The sequence below is a fragment of the Garra rufa genome, chromosome 21, assembly GCF_049309525.1.
Source record: "Garra rufa chromosome 21, GarRuf1.0, whole genome shotgun sequence".
Taxonomy (NCBI): domain Eukaryota; kingdom Metazoa; phylum Chordata; class Actinopteri; order Cypriniformes; family Cyprinidae; genus Garra; species Garra rufa.
In genome coordinates this window covers 37722614-37748558 of record NC_133381.1, presented here as the reverse complement: position 1 = coordinate 37748558, position 25945 = coordinate 37722614, and the positions used below count along the sequence as shown (strand labels likewise).

General features: G+C 34.2%; 1 protein-coding gene across 1 annotated transcript in view; it reads left to right on the top strand.

The window, feature by feature from the left end:
- Positions 1-25704, top strand: part of arhgap5 (Rho GTPase activating protein 5) — a 49425-nt gene extending 23721 nt beyond the window's left edge. The window contains exons 4-7 of the mRNA XM_073826720.1: positions 14136-14213; positions 16559-16690; positions 20281-20386; positions 23887-25704. Of these exons, the coding sequence (XP_073682821.1) occupies positions 14136-14213; positions 16559-16690; positions 20281-20386; positions 23887-24202 (632 nt within the window). The 3' untranslated portion in view covers positions 24203-25704. The remainder of the gene's footprint in view (positions 1-14135; positions 14214-16558; positions 16691-20280; positions 20387-23886) is intronic.
- The last annotated feature ends 241 nt before the right edge of the window (positions 25705-25945 follow it).

Genomic DNA, 25945 nt, shown 5'->3' with positions numbered 1-25945 from the left:
GTCACATGATCCTTCAGAAGAAAAGGATGCTCTAGCAAGGATGCTTTAAATTGATTGATTGATTTATAATGTTACAAAATATCTCTATTTCAGATAAATGCTGCTCTTCTGAACTTTCTATTCATGAAAGAAACCTGAAAAAAAAAATTAACATTAATAATAATAATAAAAATGTTTTTTGAGCAGCAAATCAAAATGTTAGAGTGATTTCCGAAGGATCGTGTGAGTGGAATTATGATGCTAAAATGTTTGCTTTGAAATCAAAGAAATAAATTACATTTTAAAATATATTCAAATAGATAACAGTTATTTCAAATAGAAAAACTATTTCAAAATGTTCCTGTTTTCTGTACTTTATATCAAATAAATGCAGGCTTGGTGAGCAGAAGAGACTTCTTTAAAAAAACATTAAAAATCTTACTGTTCAAAAACGTTTTATTGGTAGTATATGTGGCGCTAGCTAATGATAAAATCGTTTTTTCTTTTCATAATAAATAAATACATTTATTACATTAAAGTTATAGTTTGGTTTGCACTGTTTATAGCTTAATCTATTTTAGGACTGTTTTCAATTATTAAAACACTATAAGGTGTTTTAAGGGAGCTAATATTGTGAATAAAAAAAAAATTACCCAAAACTAAATGCCTTATCATTAGACAGAATGATGCATAACTCATGCAGTTAATTAAATGGTAAATCAAAAAGTCTCTGTCATCTTATTTTTGTGTGCCAAATATGTATAATGTGCTTAATACCTGTAATTATTTTTTGGATATGTGTAACTCTCTATTTGAACTAATTGTAAAAGCTAAATAATAGAACAAAGCCTTTTGATTTAATTGGGTGAAGTTATTGACAATTAATCTCAATCAGAATAATCGATTATAAAAATGATTGTTGCAGCCCTAAGTTAGAAAGAAATGTGCTTTTCACTGTGCCCAAAGTGTATGATTTCAGAAAAATATATACGTTTGTATTGAACATTTATGGAGCAACAGATTTTGTGTGAAGATAAATCATCCAAGTTGTTTATTTTGTTGAAAACTCTTATAAATGTATGAGGTGGCAGGGGGGTCTTTTACCCTACACTTGGGATAAAAGGCGCACAGTGTTGTTACAAATACTTTAGCTATAATAATGTTTTTTTAAAAATAATGTCTGAGTTAATACTTGTTCAAAACAATCACTTTTTGTTTGTACTAAAACGTGGCTCAAAGTGACTCAATCACTCAAAGTTTGTACTATTTTCTGCTTGTTTTGATTAATACAGAAACAAAATCATTTTAGGAAGAAGGAGATCCCATAGTAATTTAATATAGATTAACGGTAGTAACAACACATTTTATTATATAATTAATAGCATGTTTAAGAATGATGGGTTCATTCTAAACATGGTGATTATCTTTAAGATGGACACCCAACATAATATGTGACCCTGGACCACAAAACCAGTCTTAAGTCGCTGGGGTATATTTGTAGCAATAGCCAAAAATACATTGCATGGGTCAAAATTTTTGATTTTTCTTTTATGCCAAAAATCATTAAGAAATTAAGTAAAGTTCATGTTCCATGAAGATTTTTTGTAAAATTCCTACTGTAAACATATCAAAATGTAATTTTTGATTTGTAATATGCATTGTTAAGAACCTAATTTGGAGAACTTTAAAGGTGATTTTCTCAGTCTTTTTGATTTTTTTGCATCCTCAGATTTCTGATTTCAAATAGCTGTATCTCGGCCAAATATTGTCCTATCCTAACAAACCATACATCAATGGAAAGCTTATTTATTGAGCTTTCATATGGTGTATAAATCCCAGTTTTGTCAAATTTAACCATATGACTGGTTTTGTGGTCCAGGGTCACATATATGATACTTATCATCTGAATCCAACAATGTCATGTCAACAAATAAAAAAGTCAACCTTCTATCAATTATCATGTTAATATTGTGCCTTTTAGCTCCAACAGCAGGGGTGCTTTTTACCTCAAATACCATACTTTTACATAAAAATGTTTTTTTAGATACTTAAATCTACAACATTTTTAAAAACATCAAACATTAAATCAAGTAAGCACAGAATCGACACAGAATTTTTTAATTAGTTTTCTTTCTTTCACCTCTTTATTTTCGTCACAATTTCTGTGATCAAACACAAAGTTTATAAACTCATAATTATGTCTTTTTATCTCGCAAATGCAAGTTTGCAATTCTGACTTTTCAGGAATTTCTGGCTTTTTTTCCCCCCAGAATTGCGTGATACAAACTCAATTCTGACTTTTTTCATCAAATTGGGTGATGTAAACTAGCAATTGTGAGAAATAAAGTCAGAATTGCTAGATATTAACTCAGAATTCGGACTTTTTTTTTCAGAAATTGATGATATAAATTGAAATATGATATAAATTTTCCTCACAAATGCCAGTTTGTATCTCACAATTCTGACTTTTTTCTCCGAATTGGGTGATATAAACTCACAATTGTGAGAAATAAAATCAGACTTGCAAATCCTATTATTTGACATTTTTTATGAATTAATTGATTTAGACATATTTATTATCAACATTTCACCATACTTACCTGAAATTGTGATTTTTATTTTAATTTATATCCATTTAATCCTACTCATCTGTTTGTCACAGTGCATTCTGTGATTGCTTTCTCTCTAAGGAGGATATATGCAATGCTGCATTAGATTTTGGCCAGGCGAATATATCTTAAAAAGGATAATTATGCATCCAACCTTTTGGAACCGTCTTCACACCACGTTTAGGAACGAATCTAATGTGTAATCATTTTTAAAATTCTTTATTATGTAAAATCATTTTTCACACAAGCTGTGCTAGTCTGGGCACTGCAGTGCAGTGCAGGTGCAGTCTGGGTACCTGGAAAGGAAGACGGATAAAACATTTGATTTTTGCTACAGATAGTTCCTTTTAATCTCCTCAAACATTTCTGAATGAAAAGATAAGACACATAAGATACAATACCCAAGAAATGGTGTAGCCTGTAAAATGGATCAAAGCAGCGTACTGGGAATACTCTTTGTTGGGTTTACACAGGCCTCTGTGGAGGTATGAATCTTTTGATAGCGGCCCATCCCTTGTGCGTTCCTGTGCAGGCACGCCCTTTTCAGAAAGGATTTGATGACAGCATTATAAAGGAAGCTCAGTGAAAAGGTTGCAGTCCCGGCGTGACGTTCGTCCCAGCTCTGAAGCAAGATCATTGATTTTTGTACAGACATGCGCTGTAGCATTTACAGAAGCTGTAACCCTGAGCTTTGCCCTTTCATTGTGTACAACCCCTTCAAGACATTGTGGTAACATAGGAATACGATGCCTGACATTTGCCGTGGTGCTCCAGAGTCCAGCCTGAAGCGTTTACGTTGACAGTGATTTCATCACTGGAGGTCACCAGGTCACTTCTGTGATCACAAATAGGGGTGTGCGATATTGACAAAAAAATCTATTTAAAAGAATTTTTACTAAAGATGTGAGATGTGATTATTTTTGATCATGGACGGTTAAAATGTCTTCACGCTCTGCTTTTGAAAAAATATCGTAGTATCGTGCTACAGCGTTGCCTCCATCTCATTATACTGTACAACACGACATATATTCACTCACGGGACACTGCACTTATTCGCAATCACAAAAGTACATTATTTGCATGTGTGCTTTAAAGCCTTGCCGGCAGTGGTGTAATGTAACGAAGTATAATACATTTTTTGGGAGTATCTGTACTTTACTTATAGTTTTTATTTTTCAGCCTGCTTTTACTTTTACTCCACTACATTTCGTAATTAAAATGTATACTTTTGCTCCGATACGTTTACTCGAAGCATATTTGTTACTTACTACAAAACAGTCAGAAGTCAGGATCTCAGAATTGCGAGATATAAACTAGAGTTTTTTTCCTTAATTTTGCAAAACTGTATACATTTTTTTTTTACGTTTTATCTAGAAAGTCAAGTGTTTGCTCACCAAAATATTGCCTTTCTCTCAAAAAAATGTAGTTAAATTAGTTTTCTTTCTTCCACCTCTTTATTTCTGTCACACAAGTTTTTGTAAACAGTTAATAAACTCATAATTCTGACTTTTTTTCTCGCAAATGCAAGTTTGTATCTCAAAATTCTGACTTTTCAGGAAATTGTTTTTTTTCCCCCCAGAATTGCATGATACAAACTCAATTCTGATTTTTATTCACCGAATTGGGTGATATAAACTAGCAACTGCGAGAAATAAATTCAGAATTGCGAGATATTAACTCAGAATTCGGACTCATTTTTTTCAGAAATTGATGATATGAACTCGCAATTGTGAGAAACAATTTTCCTCACAAATGCGAGTTTGTATCTCGCAATTCTGTTTTCTTGCAATTGCAAGTTTGTATCTGACAAATCTGACCTTTTTCCTCACAAATGCCAGTTTGTATCTCGCAATTCTGACTTTTTTTCTTAGAATAGGGTGATATAAACTCACAATTGTGAGAAATAAAGTCAGACTTGCAATAGAAATTCAAAATTCAGCCTTTTTTTTTCTCAAAAATGGATGATATAAATTTGCATAGCAAATGCAAAATGAAAAGATATTTTAAAATGTGAAATTAAAACCGCCAGTAGGTGGCAGCAAGTCTCTGTTAATTAATTGCGAGTCATTGCGATTGAACCAAATCATTTAAACGGTTGATTCATTTAGGAATTTGAATTTGATCACCTTGAATTTGGTGATCATTCTAAATGCATTTTAATAGACTGAATCATGCAGTCAAAGAACGCCGTCTGATGCAAGTCTTCATCACGTAATATAACAATTACAATATTATCACAGACTATATATCGCATACCCCTAATCACAAATGAGAGATATTACCAGTAGTTGACAAGAAATCTGTTTTCTTGCTGGTGAAAATTAACGTTATGCAGGAGATGGATAGAAATTGCATTAGTGAATCACATCATGAACAAGATGAATGATCAGCTCACTTATGTGGTGATTTCTCACATGGTTTTCCATGCATAATGTTTTTATTATATCTCTCTGTGTGGTTAGAGACAAATAATAATGAATGGTGAAATTACTCACTGCAACTTATTAACTTTCCATCTTTCCCACTCAACTACAGTATCTCACAACAGATGGATGATGTGGGCTCTACTGCCTTCACTCCTATAGAGCGCACCAGACTCATTCTGGAAGTAAATATCGCATTCGCTTTCTCAATGGAGAAATGGATCCTCAGGAATAAGCAAAAAGTTTGGGATCAGTAAGATTTTTAATGGTTTTTAAAGTTTCTTATGCTCATCACAGCTGCATTTATTTGATCAAAAATACAGAAAAAACTGTAATATTGTGAAATTATAATCTTCCGATTTAAAATAACCATTTTCTATGTGAATATATTATAAAACGTAATTTATTCCTGTGATGCAAAGCTAAATTTTCAGCATCATTACTCCAGTCTTCAGTGTCACATAATGCTTCAGAAATCATTCTAATATGCTGATTTTTTATCAATGTTGAAAACAAATATGCTGCTTAATATTTTTTTAGAACCTGTGATACTTTTTTCAGGATTCTTTGATCAATAAAAGGTTAAAAAGAACAGCATTTATTTAAAATAGAAGGATTTTCTAACAATATTCACACAAATTATGCTTTCTTTTTTTGAAAGAAATTAATACTTTTATTCACCAAGGATGTGTTAAAGTAATAAAAGAGGTAGCATAGATTTACATTGTTAGAAAAGATTTATATTTTAAATAAATGCTGTTCTTTTTAACTTGTTATTATAAAAGTGTTAATTTTTTTGTTTTTTCAAAGAACGAAAGAAAAAAATACTGACCCTAAATTTTGAACGGTAGTGTGTATTGTTATTTCTACTTTAAATGCTGTTCTATTTAACATTTTATTCATCACAGAATCCTGAAAAATGTATCACTGTTCTAAAAAATATATTAGTTTCCAACATTGATCATATGACACTGAAGACTAGAGTGATGATGCTGAAAATTCAGCTTTGCATCACAGGAATAAATTCTGTTTTAAACTAAAGTAAAATAGAAAGTCGCTATTTTAAATAGCAATACTTTTTCACAATATTACAGCTTTGTTCTGTATTTTTAATCAAATAAACACAGCCTCGATGAGCACAAAAAGTCGTCTTTAAAAAACATTGAAAATCCCAAACTTTTGAACGACAGATGCAGAACTAAAACTAAGACCAAATAAAAAAAATAAATGATTAAATAATTGAATATGCCTTAGAAAATACAAGTGTTTATTTTTAATAGACATTCATGAAAATCATTGTCTTGTAGTAAAGAACTATGCAACCCACAATCCTGCAGCACTTCAATCCACCAATGAAAGAAAACGCTGTTGCCATAGAAACCAGAATCATGGCAGAAGAACTGATGATGTTTCTCAAATCTCAAACAATTCATCTTATTCAGCAAGTATGCATTTATTGATCAAAAGTGAGATTGAAGACTTTTACAATTTAAAATATTCATTTTTTAGAATGATTTCTGAAGGATCATGTGACACTGAAGACTGGAGTAGTGGCTGCTGAAAATTGAAAAAAGTCCTCAAACTTGTTTTTGAACTCTTCTGTTATTATTAAGCTTCAAATACTGCATTTCATACTTAGAATAAAAATGATGCAATGTAAAACTACTGTACGCATTTGTAGACAATTATTCTATTATATCATGTGCGGTGTATCATTGTTTTGTACCTTGGTACCTTTGTTTTGTTTCAAGACTTAGAATGTGTCTTTGTGGATTTGTTATAAAATTCCCATGGAGGAAATGAATAGGAAAAACACTTCCGCAACCAAGTCTTTCACAATAGTTCCAGTTGTGCTCCAGTGATAGTCGATGCATTGTGAAATTGCTTGTTTGCATGAAGTTTAAACTCGTCTCAACCTTAAGTCTGGACATGTTTGTCTTGTCACTATTGGTCACTGCAGCTTATGTCCCGTTGAAATCACCAACACTCATTGACAATGAAGGACTTCCTTCTGCTGTTATGTTTTACATTGTGAAAACAAATACTCATGACATTTTAGTTCCTCTAATGAAGCAGAGTCTGTGCAGCACTGAATTTCTGTGATATTGTCCACTTCCTGCTGTGTAAACACTTCATCAAGAGATAAAGCAGCAGTGCTCAAAATGGCAGGTTTTCATTACTACGCTGACCTTTTGTGCGCGTCGTTTCGCATCACTTCAGACCATTTTCAAAATTACCTCTGCTGGAAGAGAAGCACTAAAGCTTGACTGATAAATCTGTGTTATATTGTGATTTCTGGCTTTTATATGAATGGCTGATTTGATTTATGGTCTGTTTTTGCATATGGGCTCTATTTTGACATTTCCTGTGCTACGGTAATGCCTGTGATTTCCTGTATCATGGTGGCCTTTTGTTGCCTCTGAGGTTGAACGCGATGGTAATCTGCTGATGAGGAGGTGCAGATAAAGTCCAGCGGTGGATGGGAAGGGCTTAGAGGGGACAATAGACGTGCATCCAAATTAAGATCGCTTCCCTCAGTAGGGCTTCCTGTTACTGTTTTTACAACACTTTTGACATTGACCTTCCTCACAGCATTTGACTAGAGATCGTCACGTCTGAAATTACTGACACGCCACACAGGATCCGCGCGCTGACAGATTATACTTTTATGGCTGCCAGCTGTTGGACACCATGATTATTGGTGCGTTAGAGTCCTCTTGGGAAGTTTGTATTTATGTGTTGTCAAGTCATAATTACGTTGTCAGGTGGGTTCAATCACTTCCGTCAAAGCAAGATGATGGACCTATTCTACATTCAATTTCTGCACTGTTTTTTAATAACTCTTCATCTACAAAATGATGAATACTTAATGTGCATTGGTTGTGCTGTATTATGTAGGGCCCTGTGATTTCTGCAATCTAGTCATAAAAATGGCATTTGCCAAAATTTGGAGGGATAAATTAAAAGTAGATCTAAGTCAAAATGTGATATAGAGTAGTGTCTGCAAATATTAACCCATTAAAATACTATTCAAACAGAAATCCTGCGTGTCTTTGTGTGAATGAATGGCACAGATGCATGCTCTTGTTTGCACTTCATGAGCGTTTTACCATTTCTTTTGAGGAAAACCAAAACTACCATCATATGTACAAACAGAAACTTGGGTCTTCACAGCAACCTGTCAAAAAAAAAAAATATTAAGAAATATATTACTTAATGTAGTGTTAATAAAACATAATTTCTAATGTATGTTTACCAGAAAAAATATTTACCAGAATTTATTTACCAGAAAAATATAAATACACAACAAAGTGTTTTTGGAAAAAAATAAATACTATTTAAAAATATGCTATATAATACAATACAATTATTTAGATTTTCTTTAAGTCAATTACTTAGAGATGATTTTGATTATTCAAATTTAATGAAATCGTTCAAATGGGATTCAGAAAATAAATGGAAAACTGAGAACTTGGTAAAAATATAACTTAATTTAAGAAAAAAAAGTATTTTGTAGGTCCTTAAAATGTAATTTTTGTTTAGACATTTAATAAATTGCTGTTACATTGTGTAAGTTTCATGATTTAAATGAATTAGACATGCTTTAAGATGAATTTTGACAATACATATTTTGACAAATTAAAAGTTATAGAAAAAATGAAAATGGAAAAAAAAAAATCCAGAAAAATTTAAACGGGGAAAAAATGGAATTTGAAAAAAGTGAAATGGAATTTAGGAGGGAAAAAACGAAACTTTGGAGAAAAACAAAAAAAAAACAAAAAATGAAATTGAGAGAAAAAAATGGAATTTGAAAGGGGGAAAAAAAAGTGGAATTTGGGAGGGGAAAAAATGGAATTCATGGGGCCCTAATTATGTTTTTATGATTTTAAGGTGTTGTAAATTTAATGATTATATATTTTTTGAAAATTGTACAATTATGGATTGAGATTTTCTAAATCTAATTTCAGAAAAAAAAAAAAACTTTAATTTTAACAAGTTTACTAATAATACAAGCACTGCATCCATCTGGGCATCACTGACTTCTATAATATGTAGAAAAAAAATGTGGAAGTCAATGGCTACTGGCAATTGTTTATTTATATTCAAACACCTTTGAAATTTCTCACATTATCAGTTTATTTGCTATAATTTAGAAAATGGTAATAAAATAACAAACAAAAATATGACGAGTTGAACTGTGTCAGAACAAATTCATCTTGATAATGTCAGATAACTTTGATAGAAAGTTAAGTAACAACTTTGTTAGGTCAGATTTTTTTATCCCTAATTTTTATCAGTGTTACTGGTAGTCCACTGTATGAAGAATTTTTGGGTATAAATGTCACAGTTTACTTTATTTTGCTGTCCTCACTTACATAAATGAACTATAGTGTCCTGCATTGTACATCTAGTAAAAAATATCAAAAATGATATCTGGTGTCTGAATAATTTTTGGTTTGACTGTATTTGACATATATCCTCACTGAAAGATGAGTAACGTTTTACGCTATTTGGACCGTTTGAAGTGTGTTTATACTATCCATCAAATGATTCGTATAAACCTGAGTGGCTAAATCTCAAGGAAGTGCAAATGTCTGTATTTACTGTGTTTGTGTGCACTGTGCTTTATCCGCTTATCTGAAATAGTAAGCTGACACTTTCCTGAGCAGGCTGACAGTTCAGTAAGTGTGAACTCCTTCAAGGCTTTGACTTTGATATGGTACAGTGTGGTTAGTCTCGACGTGTTCCTGCACTTGTAAGTGAGCTCACACTTTTCGCAGTGTCAGGCTGGGCATAACACCACCAGGCCAGAGCTCACGCTCACACATGTGACAGGCCTGACAAAAAGGGTTGGATCCAAACCCACGCCATTGCATGGAAACCTCAGCAAACCATCCCTTAATTTTAGTGAGTCATCAACCAGCCACAAATGACATCACAAAGCAACCGTCAAACAGAGATGGGTCACGGTGGTCGCCTGAGCAATAAATCAAGTTGGCTAATTCATCTAGACTTGTTTCATCTACTTTTTGTTGGGTTTTCTTTTCACTTATTTCGTTCTAAACTACATACGACTTCTCAGGAGAATATATTTGATCATATTTAGTTTGAATTAAAAGAATAGTTGACTCAAATGTAAATTCTGTCATTAATTACTCATCTTCATGTCCTTCCAACACTGTGAGACATTCATTTATCTTCGGAACACAAATTAAGATATTTTTTATGAAATCTAAGAGCTTTCTGACTCTGCATAGACAGCAACACAACAACCATGTACAAGAAATGTAGTAAGGACATTGTTAAAATAGTCCATGTGACATCAGTGGATCAACTTTGATATGAAGTACGAGAATACTTTTTAATTTTTGTGCAGGAGCAGTATTAGCTACAGACTGCGTCCATTTTATTGTGGGTGGCAACCAGCGTTAAATCTGACTTTTTCTGTTTAAGTGCTATAATCATGCTAAAACTGTCTTGATATTATCGTGGTCACATGATGATATAAAACAATAGGTCTTCCAGGCAAAAAGTGTAGTTTTTAAAATGTATTTAAACTTCTTATTCTAACATAAAAGGTCTTTAAAGTTGTGTTTTGGGCCGTTATGTTTTGACACAGTGCTAAAACCGAAAGCACAATATGGCTTACTCCCTTCATCAAGTCTGTTTTTGCTGCGTTTCAAAGTGAAGCATGCACTTCGTTCAGGCGATCAGCTCGTGATCCGGTGTTTTCCATGGCTCAGAACGGCTCAGTTCACATTAAATACAGTGAACGCGTTTATTGCATGTACTATCAGTTTAACATGCATTTGGCAATGCTGTTATGCTTTATTTTTGTGGCAGATGATTACAGTATTTCACTACATTTGTAGTGAAATGCATTTTTTATAAAGCCTGTTTTCACTGAAGCTGGAGTTTTCCTTCAAAATATAAGCTCTACTGCCGTTTCTGTCAAAATAAAAGCTAATAAAAGTGCAATATGAATTGCTGACAGCTAGTGGTTTAAATGGGAAACGTTACTGCAGTCCAAATTCAAAACATATCTTACAAGTGTAGAAATTAGGAAAGAAGTATTGTAATTTCCCTACTGTAGTGTGAAGCAAAAATAATATACCTATGAACATTTTTATTTATTTTGCAGTGCAGTCTTTTTACAATATATGGCTATTACTGTCGTTGTTGTTGTTTTATTGTTTTATTATTATGTTCTAATTTGTTAAATTAAATTACATTGCAACACTAGTGTGAATGTAATTTAAACTGAGACAGTGTATTACAAGTAATAAAAGGGTTTAGTCCCCTTTAAAGTTCAGGCACAAGTCAATTCACTGACTGAGTTTTCTTAAGATCATAGGTTGGAGCTCTTAATTTTGAACTTTCAAACTGCATTAGAATAATTTAACTTTAAAATGTACAACATTTCCAATTATTCATTTATCTTTTTTTATTTTTTAAATATTGCAATAAAAATCATATTGTGGACTTCATGTCGCAACTAACCATATCGTTACATCCCTACTATTTAGAGTCCCAGCCTCAGAGGAGACAAGAGAGCAGTGGATTTATTGATTTATTTACTGTATATTATGCTGCTGCAACACAGATCTAATACAAACGGACTGTTTTTGTAACTCGTGTGTTTTTAACTTAAACTTGTATATATAACAGTTTAAGCGCAATACGACATGAAAGAGAACTGAGTTTAGTGCTCGCAAGTCATGTGACAGCCGCTTGCTTGAGATGTGTGCGCCTAGAAAAAACGTTAATTAGAAGTTTAAACTAATATGGTTTAAAACTCACGATTTCAGCATGATAGACATAATCAAAACCAAACAAAATGTTTTTTTTAACAGAGTATCTAAACTATGAGCTGTAAAGGCACAGTCCTATTCTGGAAAAGGCGGCGGAGAGCAGCTCATTTGCATTTAAAAAGACATGCACGAAAAACACTGTTTCTGCTTCCACTTAAAATAGGCATTTTCAAAATTATATAATAAATGATCTTTGTGGATTTTGAGCTGAAACTTGTGATATGCAAACAAAAAGACTCGTGTTTCAGTTCTTACAACCCGTTTGTGGGAAACAGCTGATTCACCCAGGCAGTAATAAACAGCCCACATTCGTCACTACACACCTGCCCTTTCCGTGAACACGCCGGCGAGTTAAGCAGGCGCTTCTGCGTAGCCTCCCACCGCTCTGGAGGAGGGACTGGCTCTGACATGTGCGAGTATCTCAAGAATGCACAGCGGTTTTGACTTGTAGCAGTTAGCAGCCCACAAAGCTTTGGAAGTGACTGTGGGGGCCCTGTGTTTTGCATCAGCGCTCCGGAGCACTGCGGAGCTGCACAAGGTCATGGCTTCACAGAGCTATCTTTAGCTTGATAAACGGGCTTCAGTAGATTAGACGTAATGAAAATAAAGAGATACACGCAGCGTTATCGGTCCGGGAACGGGGAAGTGTGGGTTGAATTCTGCTGCATTATCTGCTTTTCTGGCCTACTTTTTCTCTCTGTGAGATTGGCTTGCATGTCCACTTATCCATCTGGAGTGGCCCAGTTTACTGGGTTGAGTGCATGATTTTAAATATTTGAGCAAAGGATGTAGAAAAAGAGCTGGTCTGTGATGTGGGAAGGCGGCAGATCTATAGCTTTACTGCTGTCAGTAATATTTGGACTTCTGAGGAAGATTTGCACCTCTGTAATGACAGTTTTTCTGAGGATGTGACACAAACATGTACTGTTTTGACAGATGCTTTCTTACCTGTGACTGACAACAACATGTTGTGTTACGTATGGATACAGCAGCAAAATGTAGTACAACACAACAGTGCAAATAAAGCTGCAGTGCAGTCATTTTTAAATCTTTAGAGATGGAAGCTGCTCATAAATGTGACCCTGGACCACAAAACCAAACAAACTAATTTTTTGAAACTGAGATGTATACATCATCTGAAAGCTGAATAAATAAGCTTTCCATTGATGTAGGTAGGACAGTATTTGGCCGAGATACAACTATTTGAAAATCTGCAATCTGAGTGTGCAAAAAAAAAAAAATCTAAATATTGAGAAAATTTCCTTTGAAGTTGTCCAACTGAAGTTCTTGGCAATGCATATTATTGTTAAAAAATTAAGTTTTGATATATTTAGGTAGGAAATATACAAAAAAATCTTCATGGAACATGATCTTTACTTGATATCCTAATGATTTAAGGCAAAAAAAGAAAAAAATGTAATTTTGACCTATACAATGTATTTTTGCCTATATTTCTACAAAATATCCATTGTTACTTCAGACTGGTTTTGTGGTCCAGGGTCTCACATTAATATCCCAATGATTTTGTATCAGTACTTCGGGTCCTTGTGTAAGTGTATTTATTTTTTAAATAGTAAAATTTTTATGATTATTATTATTATTATTTTTTTTTTTTAATAATGTAAATTATTTTTTTTAATTATTTTTTTTTAATAATGTAAAATGTTTTTTTTTAATTGGTTAAATCATTTTTAATTGTCTAATTATGTTTTTTTCAATTGAATTTGCTTTTTATGATTGAGAAATATTCTTATGATTTATGTGAAAATAATTATTACTTAATTATATAAATAGCTAAGCTATAAAACAGTAAATTCTCATTTATTTTAATTTTATTATTTTAATGTCAATACGCATACATTTTGAAACCAGAGTATCTGCAGCAAGACACCCACAAACAATTAACTGAACTAAACTAAACTCATTTATTTTCTAAAAAATAAATTATGTAAATGCCTGAATGAATTGTTGCATCTGAGCAATTAAAAAAATCATCTTGGCCTTGGAACAAAAAAACAAAGTTTTCTCTTGGAGTTCATAGAGATGCATTGTTTTTTTTTTTAATGTTCAAGCATAATTTCCTGTCAAAAATATGGACTTGCTGTATCTTAACTTCTTTTCTTCATCCTTTACCGTTTCTTCGTTTGTATTCACTGTGGAATGGACACCTTTGTCGTTCATTTGTGCATCCTTTTATATGGCTGCTTCAAGCATTAGCTGTTTTTAGAGCACTTGCGGCTTTGTTCCACTGAGATTTTGTCACATAACCTTTGCAGGATTGATTTTAATGAAGTGTCGCTCTTAATTTGCAGGTCTCACCACAGAGGGGCTTTATCGAGTGAGTGGAAACAAGACGGATCAAGACAACATTCAGAAACAATTCGACCAGGGTATGTACTGATTTTAGCTGCGCTCTGTGGGAAATTAGGCTTCATTTGCAGGCGTTTGATGGCATGCTGCTAGAACAACTGTTGGAGGATAGTTCACAAATTGGATAGAAGGACTTTAGCTTGAAGGGTTAATTTATATATTTGATTTTCCCCTCACCTTTTAGATTTATTTAATATAAAACTACATATTTTTCATTATTATATTTCATTTAGATGTACACTTTGTTTTTAAAGAAGTCTCTTTTCCTCACCAAGCCTGATCCAAAGATACAGCAAAAGCAATATTTTGAAATATTTGTACTATTTAAAATAACTGTTTTCCATTTAAATATATTTTAAAGTAAATTTTAGCATCATTACTCTAGTCTTCAGTGTCACATGATCCTTCAGAAGTCATTCTAAAAATATGTTATTATTATCAATATTTAAATCAGTTGTACTTTTTTCAGGATTATTTGACCAATAGAAATATCTAAAGATCAGCATTAAGCTGAAATAAAAAGCTTTTGTAACATTATGCACTATTCAAAAGCTTGGAGTCAGTGTATTTTTTTGTGGGAAATAAATGATAGAAATTAATATTTGTATTCAGCAAGGAATGCTTTAAATTAATCAAAAGTGATGATAAAGGCATATATAATTTTCTATTTTAGATAAATGCTGTTCTGAGCTTTCTATTCATCAAAGAAACCTGTTTTCAACATAATAATAATAATAATAATAATAATAATTAATGTTTTTTGAGCAGCAAATCAGAATATTAGAATAATTCCTGAAGCATCATGTGACTAGAGTAATGATGCTAAAAATTTAGTTTTGAAATCACAGGAATTAATTACATTTTAAAATATATTCAGATGGAAAACAGTTATTTTAAATAGTACAAATATTTAAAAAAAAATTTTTTTTTTCAAAATTCAAAATTTCTGCTGTACTTTGGATCAAATAAATGCTTGGTGCTTCTTTAATTTTTTTTTTACAAATCTTACTGTTCAAAAACTTTTGACTTGTAGTGCATATGTATTTTATTTAAATAGTTAAGATTAAAAAAAAATAATAATAATGATTTACATGATAAAATATATTTAAATCTCTTCTAATAATTTCAAATATCTGACTATCAAGAAAGGGTGAACGCTCCATTCAGCAGCATGAATAAAGAGAAACAGGCCTGAATTACACGATTATGATCTGTCACACTGTAAATGGACCGTTCCTGTAAAAACAAACTTGACATTTGTGGCTTCTGACTGGCCTGATGCCTGCAGGCCTCCATCAAGCTGTGATTCGCACTAGTTATTAACTTATGCAGGACATTTTTAGCTTAAATCTCCTCGTGACACATAAAAGTGATCTGTTATATTCTCATTTTAAAGCTCAGAATTAAATTGTCACTACGCTGACAATATATGGCAGTAGGCGGTATGACCATGACACTAACAATTTTATTTCTTTGTAATGGTCTGTATCACAATGTACTACTGCAAACTTAATGAAAATGTAATGTATTGTGCATATTAAATAACCGTGACTGTTTTGGATAATGCTGCGAGTTCAGTCTTTTACGTCATTCTCTTTCTTTTTATTTGTAACTTGATGGACAGGATGCAAATGACAAGATTATTCATAACAAATGAAGCCTGGCATCTGTGCAAAAGCGGCTTTTGGTATATTATGTAACGCTTGAGTTAAAAAAAAACAACAGCCTGAAAACAATAAAACTGCCATTAAAAATAAAAAAACCACAAGTTCTTCTTCATTTTCAAAGTTGCAATGTATTTCCATATTGCTGTTTCTCCATAGCTCTCACTGTTACAGAAGATAGATGTGTGTTTTCATAATGTGGCCAAGTGAATCCACTCATGTTTTCATACATCTTTCAAATCCAACACTAGTCATCTCTAGCTGGTGAGTTGTGCAGATGAGTGGGTGGAAAATCTTCAACCGAGTGACCAGATTATTCACTCAGTGAGCCGTCGTTTGCCCAAAAGAGCTACTATAGGCATCAATCTGCCCACTGGCCTGAAGCCATTAGACTCCCTCTCTTTTTCTCTTCTCCATCCTCACGATACTGTGAATTGGGTGCTTTTTTTCCCCCTTCTTGTGTTCATTCAATGCCTTTGCGAAGAGATCTAGTCTGACAGCTGTCATTTCACCTTAAACCCGGCTCTTACAGCCTCACTTTCTCTTCCCCATTTTCTCTCATTCCTCTTTATTTTCCTTTTCTGCATAGTTTTCCTTCTATTCCGCTCAGACCCGTTTAATCTGTTTTAGTGGCTTTTCCAGCACTGACAAAAGCAGTTGGATGCTTATGCAAGCTCACACTATTTTGATTCTTCTCTCAGACCACAGTGTTGACCTGATAGTGATGGATGTAGCTGTGAACGCCGTGGCTGGGGCCCTGAAGGCCTTCTTTGCCGACCTCCCCGACCCCCTAATACCGTATTCTCTCCACCCAGAGCTAGTTGAAGCAGCCAGTAAGTATCGACTCATTTAGATTCTCAAGTGATTCCTCTTTGGCTCAGATTTGATGCTTTAGATCATCTAATTTTATTAGTTAGCAATTGTATCATTTAATTCTGTCACATATTGCTAAACAAAATGACAACGTTCCATTTCTTTGTGGATTACGACAACAGTATCACTGACTCAATGGCGTGAGTTTCAGGCTTTTTTTCCCAACCACATCAGAGTGTTTTGACTGTTGTGAAACAAAAATTACATGCATCTTTAAGCTTATAATTTTCAGAGGTTTAAAGGGATAGTTCACCCAGAAATGAAAATTACCCCATGATTCAATTACCCTCAAGCCATCCTAGATGTATGTGACTTTATTCTTTCAGACAAAAACAATTGGAGTTATATTAAAAAAATGTCCTGGCTCATCCAAGCTTTATAATGGCAGTGAATGAGTGTTGAGATTTTAAAGGCCAAAAATTGCATCCATACATCATAAAAAGTGCTCCAAAAAAGTGCACATGGTTCTGGGGGTTAATAAATGCCTTCTGAAGTAATCGATGTGTTTCTGTGTTTTGTTTATAACCATATAAACCTTATAAATAAATGGAGATTACGATTTATAGGCTTAAATATGGATATTTTTGTTACACAAATGCATCAATTTACTTCAGAAGGCCTTTATTAACCCCCTGGAGCTGTGTGGAGTACTTTTGATGGATGGATGGATGCACTTTATTGGACTTCAAAATCTCAACACCCATGCACTGCCATTATAAAGCTTGGAAGAGCCAGGATGTTTTTTAAGGAACATTTGATTGTATTCAGCTGAAAGAAGAAAGTCATAAATACCGATGATGGCTTGAGGGTAAGTAAATTTGCGATCATTTTCACACCAGCGGTTTATGCAAAGTCTAATTTGAGTTTCATCCTGTAAAATAACGATACTTGAATGCAATCTAAATAATTAACAATCCAACCTATTTATTTGATCATAAAACATTAATAATAGCAATATTTTAAAATATAAAAACTGTTTTCTATTCAATCTGAATGCAATGTTCAGCTTTCATTTAGCTGATAGCTAACACATCTTTTGAAACTGTAAAGTCTATTTATTTGTGTGCACTCACAATAACAACGAGACGTTGCGCTTTTTGTAAAATATTTAAAGCAAACAAGCTTCCTGCCATTTTGGTCTCTGTGAGCATGAAACTCCATGTACACTTGCCTTAAAGGAGAACTCCGGTGTGATTTTGACCTGAAGTGTATTGAATCATGATACCGAGTGTAAACGTACCTTGCATATCTCATCTCGGTTTGTGTCCAGCTGTCCGAAATCTGGGGTTAGTTAGCCGATGCTCACAACAGGTTGTCAGTGAGAGTCAACAGGGCATCGGAATAGCCGTGTAAATAAATCACTGTTTTACGCCATTTACGAGGCACAAAGTAGCTCCACACTTCAGTGGTAGACTTCCAAGGGCCCTGACATTTAAAACGAGACATTGAGAACTCAGAAAAAGCACCGGTAATTTATTTACTAGAAGATTTATACAGACAGTACCTGGAAAAGAAAATCCGGTCGCCGCCATCCTGAACTTAGTCACGATAAGTCGAGTGTCGAGCACCAAGGAATTTATCAGGTTATCAATGTATCAGGTTGTAGTTTCCTTCGTGCTCGACACTCGACTTATCGTGACTACATTTAAGATGGCGGCGACCGGTCTGTTCCTGGTGGAAAATGTCTGTATAAATCTACTTGTAAATAAAATACCGGTGCTTTTTCTGAGTTCTCAATGTCTTGTTTTAAATGTCAGGGCCCTTGGAAGTCTACCAATGAAGTGTGGAGCTACTTTGTGCCTCGTAAATCGCGTAAAACAGTGATTTATTTACATGGCTATTCCGATGCCCTGTTGACTCTCACTGACAACCTGTTGTGAGCATCGGCTAACTGACCCCAGATTTCGGACAGCTGGACACAAACCGAGATGAGATATGCAAGGTACGTTTACACTCGGTATCATGATTCAATACACTTCAGGTCAAAATCGCACCGGAGTTCTCCTTTAAAGGCATGAAAATATATCTATAGAGATTGAAATGTCTACTTTTAAATTAACCAATTCAATAAGAAAACAAATATTCTCAGATTATGTAATCTTTATGAAACACGCATACAGGCGCATCACTACTGCGGAGATGATTCAGTGTCGCCAACTGCATCTCTTAAGCCAAAAACAAAGAAAGCTTTAGTTTATCAATAAATGATTAAAACGTTAATGCAGTCTCCTTGCTGTTTTTCCCTGACACATTCATAATAATTATATCTGCCAGTGTGCTTTGGCAACCTTTTTTTGGTGCTTATTATGCTATGTAGGCAATTAAAGGCTCATTATTATGATTTATATGGTTTATTAATAAACATGACTAATAGTTGACTAATGCTTAAAATGAATGACTACTAGTCGACCAGAAAAATCTTTAGTCGAGGGCAGCCCTAGTAGATTGTTTAAAAAAGACTAAATTATAAACAAACAAATATTTTATAAGTAAGGATTGACAAAATGTAGCAAAATGGCTTAAGATCTGTGTTGGCAATTTTATTGCCAGTGATAGAAGGTGTAAGCTGTCCAATCATGTGTCTGACACTAGCTCTGACCCCAGCCTCTCGTTCAAACTTCAGTCTTCACAAGCAGCAGGTGGGCTGCAGTGTGGCGAGGCAGGTTAAGTGACACAGTGTTCATCCGTTGCATCAGCACAAGTTGCGACTTCAAGAAAGACAGGAAGTGTCTGCCACAACTATGAGAACAAGTATCAACCTGCCCGTGTTACTTCACCATTTCAACAGCCTGAGTCAAGTTTTTTTTTTCTCTGTGTACCCGGTTTCTTCTTTCAACTACGTTCAATATTAATCCCATCACCACACCGTCTAATCCCAGCCCAAGGTAGCTGAGAAGTCATTTAAATGCATCTGCATTTCCGTTTGATGCTTCCGAGTGCTGAATCTAATCCAGGGCCCCCTGTGATGTACTTCTCATTATTTCTGATCCACACTGCTGTAGATAAATGACATTAAGTGCTGGGATGCTGTTCTTTTTGAACGTGCTGATATTTCTGCTGTATCTTCCCCCGCCTCGCAAGTTCTCGGCCAGGCGGTTGTAGCGTGCCGTATCTTATACAAAAAGCCCTTTTTGATTATGTTTAAGACACAAATGCAAATCTCACTAATTGTCTTTCCGCTGGAAAAGATAAAATGCTTTTTTTATTATGTGCTTATTAATTTTAAATATTCAGTTCTTGTTGAAATTATGCCCACTGATTGCTTATCTCTCTGAATACTTGATTCTGATTGGTCAATTTTGGTAATATTTTTGTGTAAGATATATTGGGTTGTAAATAAGCATAAAATAAGGGAAATTATGATGTATCGCTAGTTTAATGTCTTTTCCATCATTCTTTTTCACATAATAAACTGTGTAATAAACAGAATAATGTACAGATAGCCAGTTATTATCACAAAATAACCATAAGGTATTATTCAGGAGGTATATAAATGCATCAAAGTCTCACTTCTCTGTCTAATGAGTTTGTTAAATGTGTCTTCCTCCAGAAATTGTAGATCATTACGAGAGACTGCAGGTGCTGAAGGAAATCGTCAGAAAATTTCCACCTGTGAACTATGAAGTTTTCAAATATGTCATCACTCACCTAAACAGGTAAATCATTGGCTTCCCCAACTTTTGAAAAAAATCTAAAACAGAACAAATGTTAACATGTATCCCAGTCATCTTTGTTTATAAAGAGGTTGATTCTAGGGCTGTCACAGTTCCTCGATTGAATTGAAGTACTGGGTTGTCTGGATTATTAAAAAATAAAACTTACACGGCAAAATACAGAAGTGGCACTGACGAAAATCCATGAAAAGCACAAAATTTTAAAACCAATTAAAAATCATAATAAAGCATATTTGTGACCCTGGACCACAAAACCAGTCATAAGGTTAAATTTGACAAAACTGAGATGTATACATCATATGAAAGCTCAATAAATAAGCTTTCTATTGATGTATGGTTTGTTAGGATAGGACAATATTTGGCCGAGATACATCTATTTGAAATCAGAAATCTGAGGATGCAAAAAAATCAAAAAGACTGAGAAAATCACCTTTAAAGTTGTCCAAATTAGGTTCTTAACAATGCATATTACAAATCAAAAATTACATTTTGATATGTTTACAGTAGGAATTTTACAAAAAATCTTCATGGAACATGAACTTTACTTAATTTCTTAATGATTTTTGGCATAAAAGAAAAATCAATAATTTTGACCCATGCAATGTATTTTTGGCTATTGCTACAAATATACCCCAGCGACTTAAGACTGGTTTTGTGGTCCAGGGTCACATTTGTGCTATTGTAAATTCTATGCGCTTTAATTATACACATGGGATTTGAGTTGCTCTGTTTACAGTAAATGCTGCTCCACACAAACATCAATTGAGTAATTTATGCTGGAACTGTTTAGATTGATTTAAACTCTGGACTTTGATCATTAATTTCAACTGATTCACTAGCGAAAGCCTGATCAAATTGCAAGAGCCATTCATTTTTTAATTTAGCATTGCTTGTAATGATTTTAAAAAGCACATAGTGATGAGTGAAAAGGAGCTTTTCAAACTCTGAAACAATTAAACCATTGCGTCGCAAAATGATCCACTTTCGATTGGATTGCACATCACAAATGGTATGTTTCTGATCAAAACTTCATATTGCATATTGCGAATCATTTGATTTGTATTGGAACTTCACACATCACAAATAATTTGATTTAGTTCAGAACGGGTTCGTGAATCATTTCACGAATTGAATGATTCAAATCAAATGATTTGTGATTTGCGATTTGAAGTCGCGATCTTAATCAAATGATTTGCGATTCTTGCTCCAAGTCCTGATATGAAATGGTTTGCAAATCTTTATTCAGATCGGACTTCAGAGCATGGATTTTGAATCATCTGATTTATATAAGGACTTTGCATTTTGCGAATCATTTCTTTCAGATCAGAACTTCACAACGTGTATCTTGAATAATTTAATTTAGATCGGAATCGGTCTGTGAATCATTTCGTGAATTGAATTATTTAAATCAAATGATTCATGATCCATGCTTCAAGTCCTGATATGAAATGATGGTTTGCAAATCTTTATTCAGATCGGACTTCAGAGCATGGATTTTGAATCATCTGATTTATATAAGGACTGCGTTTTGCGAATCATTTCTTTCAGATCAGAACTTCACAACGTGTATCTTGAATAATTTAATTTAGATCGAAATCGGTCTGTGAATCATTTCGTGAATTGAATTATTTAAATCAAATGATTCATGATCCATGCTTCAAGTCCTGATATGAAATGATGGTTTGCAAATCTTTATTCAGATCAGACTTCAGAGCATGGATTGCAAGTCATTTGATTTAGATCAGAATTTTGCGTATCGCAAGTTAATTTGTTTCAGATCGGGACCTTAGATTGCGTATCACGAATCATTTTATTTAGATCAAAACGAGTTTATGAATCATTTTGTGAATTGATTGATTTAAATCAAATTATTCAGGATACACGATTTGAAGTCTGATCTAAATCAAATGGTTTGCGGTTATGAAATGATTGATGGTTCTTGAATTGTTATGCAGATCAGGACTTTAGAGCAAGGATCGCAAATCGTTTGATTTAATCGAAACATGTGCATGAATCATTTCGCAAATTAAATGATTCAAATCAAATGATTCTCAATATGCAATTTGAAGTCCTGATCTTGATTTAGATCGGTAGTGGTTGTGAATAATTTTGCAAATTGAATGATTCAAATCAAATGATTGGTGATATGTGATTTGAAGTCCCGATCTAAATCAAATGGTCTGCGATGCACGTTCCAAGTCCTGATATAAAAATGGTGGTTCACAAATCATTATTCAGATCAGGACTTAAGAAAGTGGATCGCAAATAATTTGGAACCTTGCGTATCACGAATCATATTTTCCGATCAAATGATTCTGATAATTCGGGACCCCATGTCGTGTATCGAGAATCTTTTGATTTAGAGTGGAACAGCTTTGTGAATCATTTGCAAATCATTATTCAGATCGGGACTTTAGAGCATGGATCCCAAATCATTTCATTTAGATCGGAATGGGTTTATGAATCATTCAAATTGAATTTGAAAGATTTTCAATACACAGTTTGAAGTAAATCATGATTTGTGAATCATTATTTAGATTGAGACTTTAGTTTCTATCTTTCATTTGAGGAATATGTTTTCAGCTTTTTTTTGTATATATGTATTTCACGTCATTCTAAAATTCTATTGTTCGCTTATGTCTGTTTTTGTTACCACAAAAAAAGAGATCTGATTCTCGATTACCAAAATAATCATTACTGACAGCCCTACTTAATTCCCAGCCTTAAAGGAACACTCCACTTTTTTTGGAAATAGGCTCATTCTCCAACTCCCCCCGAGTTAATAAGTTGAGTTTTACCGTTTTGAAATCCATTAGCCGTTCTCCTGTTCTGGCGATATCGCTTTTAGCATAGCTTAGCATAGATCATTGAATCCTATTAGACCAATATAGCATCGCGTTCAAAAATGACCAACGAGTTTCCATATTTGTCCTATTTAAAACTTGACTCTTCTGTAGTTATATCGTGTACTAACATGGACAAAGCAGGCGCGGTATTATCACACAGCACATGTGGAAATGCTAACCTAGCTGGGAACTAATTTCAGGCGCTACGTGATATTACTGCGCCTGCTTTGGCCACATTACGGCAGCAAACTTCCTTGACTATTACGCTGGAATGGGAGTGTAGTTCCTAATCTTATCAGCCTAGAAAATCGCAGCTTTACATTTTCCGCTGGTCTTAATACACGATATAACTGCAGAAGAGTCAAGTTTTAAATAGGACACATATCGAAACTCGTTGGTCATTTTTGAACGCGTTGCTATTGCTCTCATAGGATTCAATGATCTATGCTAAGCTATGCTAAAAGTGATATCGCCAGAACAGGAGAACGGCTGAATGGATTTCAAAACGGTAAAACTCAACTTATTAACTCGGGGGGAGTTGGAGAGTGAGCCTATTTCTAAAAAAAAGTGGAGTTATCTTTTAAATATTTTACTACTTTTTTTAAATTCTAAAGGAATTTCTCTCTTCTCCCCCAGGGTAAGTCAGCATAGTAAGACCACATTGATGACGGCCGACAATCTATCCATCTGTTTCTGGCCTACTCTCATGAGGCCTGATTTCGAGAACAAGGACACGCTGTCCACCACCAAACTCAACCAGTCGGTCATCGAGACCTTCATCCAGCAGTGCCAGTATTTCTTCTACGGCGGCGAAATCACAGAGCCCTCCAGCGCTGAGGGGACGCCTCCTCCGCACGGCCACGGCTTAGAGTCCCTACTGGCCCTGCAGCTCCCTCCTCCCCTCCAACCGCAGCAGATCCAGCACCCGCTGCCCCCCGAACCCCTCATATAGACCTCCTACTCGCATTCGGCTCGTACGTTTGCGTATAAGCCTCTTAAAACAAAGGAAGATGTGACTTGCATAAGACCTCCCGTGTTCCATTTTCTTTTCTTGTTTTAATTTTGCCCTTTTCTGTTCCTCAGCCAGTCTGAATGAGAGAACTGTAAAGAAAAATTGTAAAGAAAGTGTCAATGTTAATTTGACATGGCAAATGTGCACATTGACTAATTACAAACATGCTAAACATAAGGAAGATATATTTATAAAACGTTTTTTTTCTTGTTTTGAAAGACAATGGAGCTGTCTCCAATCACTCACTAAAACCAACACCAATGCACGGCTTGCCACTATGGCAAAATGTGCCTTTTTTTTATTTTCTGCTTGTGTTTGTCCCCTTTTCATTTTCCAATGGACTAAAGATATATTTTTAGGATATTTTTATCTTAAAGACAGCAGTTGTCGTTGTTGGGGTGGTGGTATCCCAAAGGCGTATGGGATTGAACTAATATGAGTTTATAAAATCAGGGGCACCTGCCTAGGATGCACTTTGTCCTACAGACTTTGAACCGGGAGCCCCTCGTACTCTGGAAACCACAGAAAGGGAAACAGCCCACTGCAACCATTTGGCACATCTCAGAGATCCAGGCTTCGGAAGTGGCCCGGTCATCTCCGTCTCGTTTCATGTTCGTTCGTTTCGTTTCCGCAGACCACCTTCGAAATTTCTATGGTTCTGTTGATTCATTTCTTAAGCTGAATTTGCATGTTCTTTGCCACTTGTAATAACTGAAAGAGTGAATGCTTAACTGTTTTTATGCAAAACCATTGTTTTGTTTTGTTTTTTTTAATCTTAACTTGTTTGAGGGAACATTAAACTGGGGTAAAATTGTTATATTTGTTCGTTTGTGTCATGCCATAGTTCGACTCATATTTTGGCTTTGTTTCCCTACAATAGGAAAATATAAATATCTATATATATACACGATATATATAGATATATATACATATGTCAGCATCGTTTGGCTGGCGAAACAAAAATCATTGGGTACTGGAGCTCTGTATAATCTTGTAAAACCTATAATCAGATTTCTTTGTGGTATGATGTATTAAAATTTGGGGTTAGATCCATTGACTGTACTTAATTCCCTATATAAATAAACCTTTTTTGTTTTTTATTAGATGGTACTGAATTTTGTTCCACTGTAACAGATGCTGTTTAGAAAGCTTGCAGTCTTTGTGTGGAATACAGCACAACTCTGAGGTGTTTAGTTGTGATGCGGGAGCTTGTATGTGAATGGATGGGAACCAAAAATGACAAGATTTCTCTCAATTGACTCACTAAAACGGAGGAAAGGGCTCAATGGGGTAAGTGTGCAGCTGCTAGGATCCCATTTAGTGTAGTTTAAAAAAAAAAAGAGCAACCTTATGTTCATATGACTGCCTCATATGATGTACAAACTAAATATTTTAACATCATCTGCTATGTATTATAGTAAATAAATGATTTTGACAAATGACGTCTGCCTGATGTTGTTCTTCTGTCACATTTATTCTTCACACATTAAATTAAACTGGATTTGAAAAAAGTTAAAGGCAAACTTTGAAGTAGGATTGAGAAAGTCTGACCAGAAATAGACTGAAGTTTTTAGTACTTTTAAAGCTTGAATGTTTTGGAGGCTAGTCTTTCAGATAGAAATTGTTAGATGATGGATAGATAGGATGTTATGTTACTAGCATGTTGCTAGTGTGTTTCTAGCA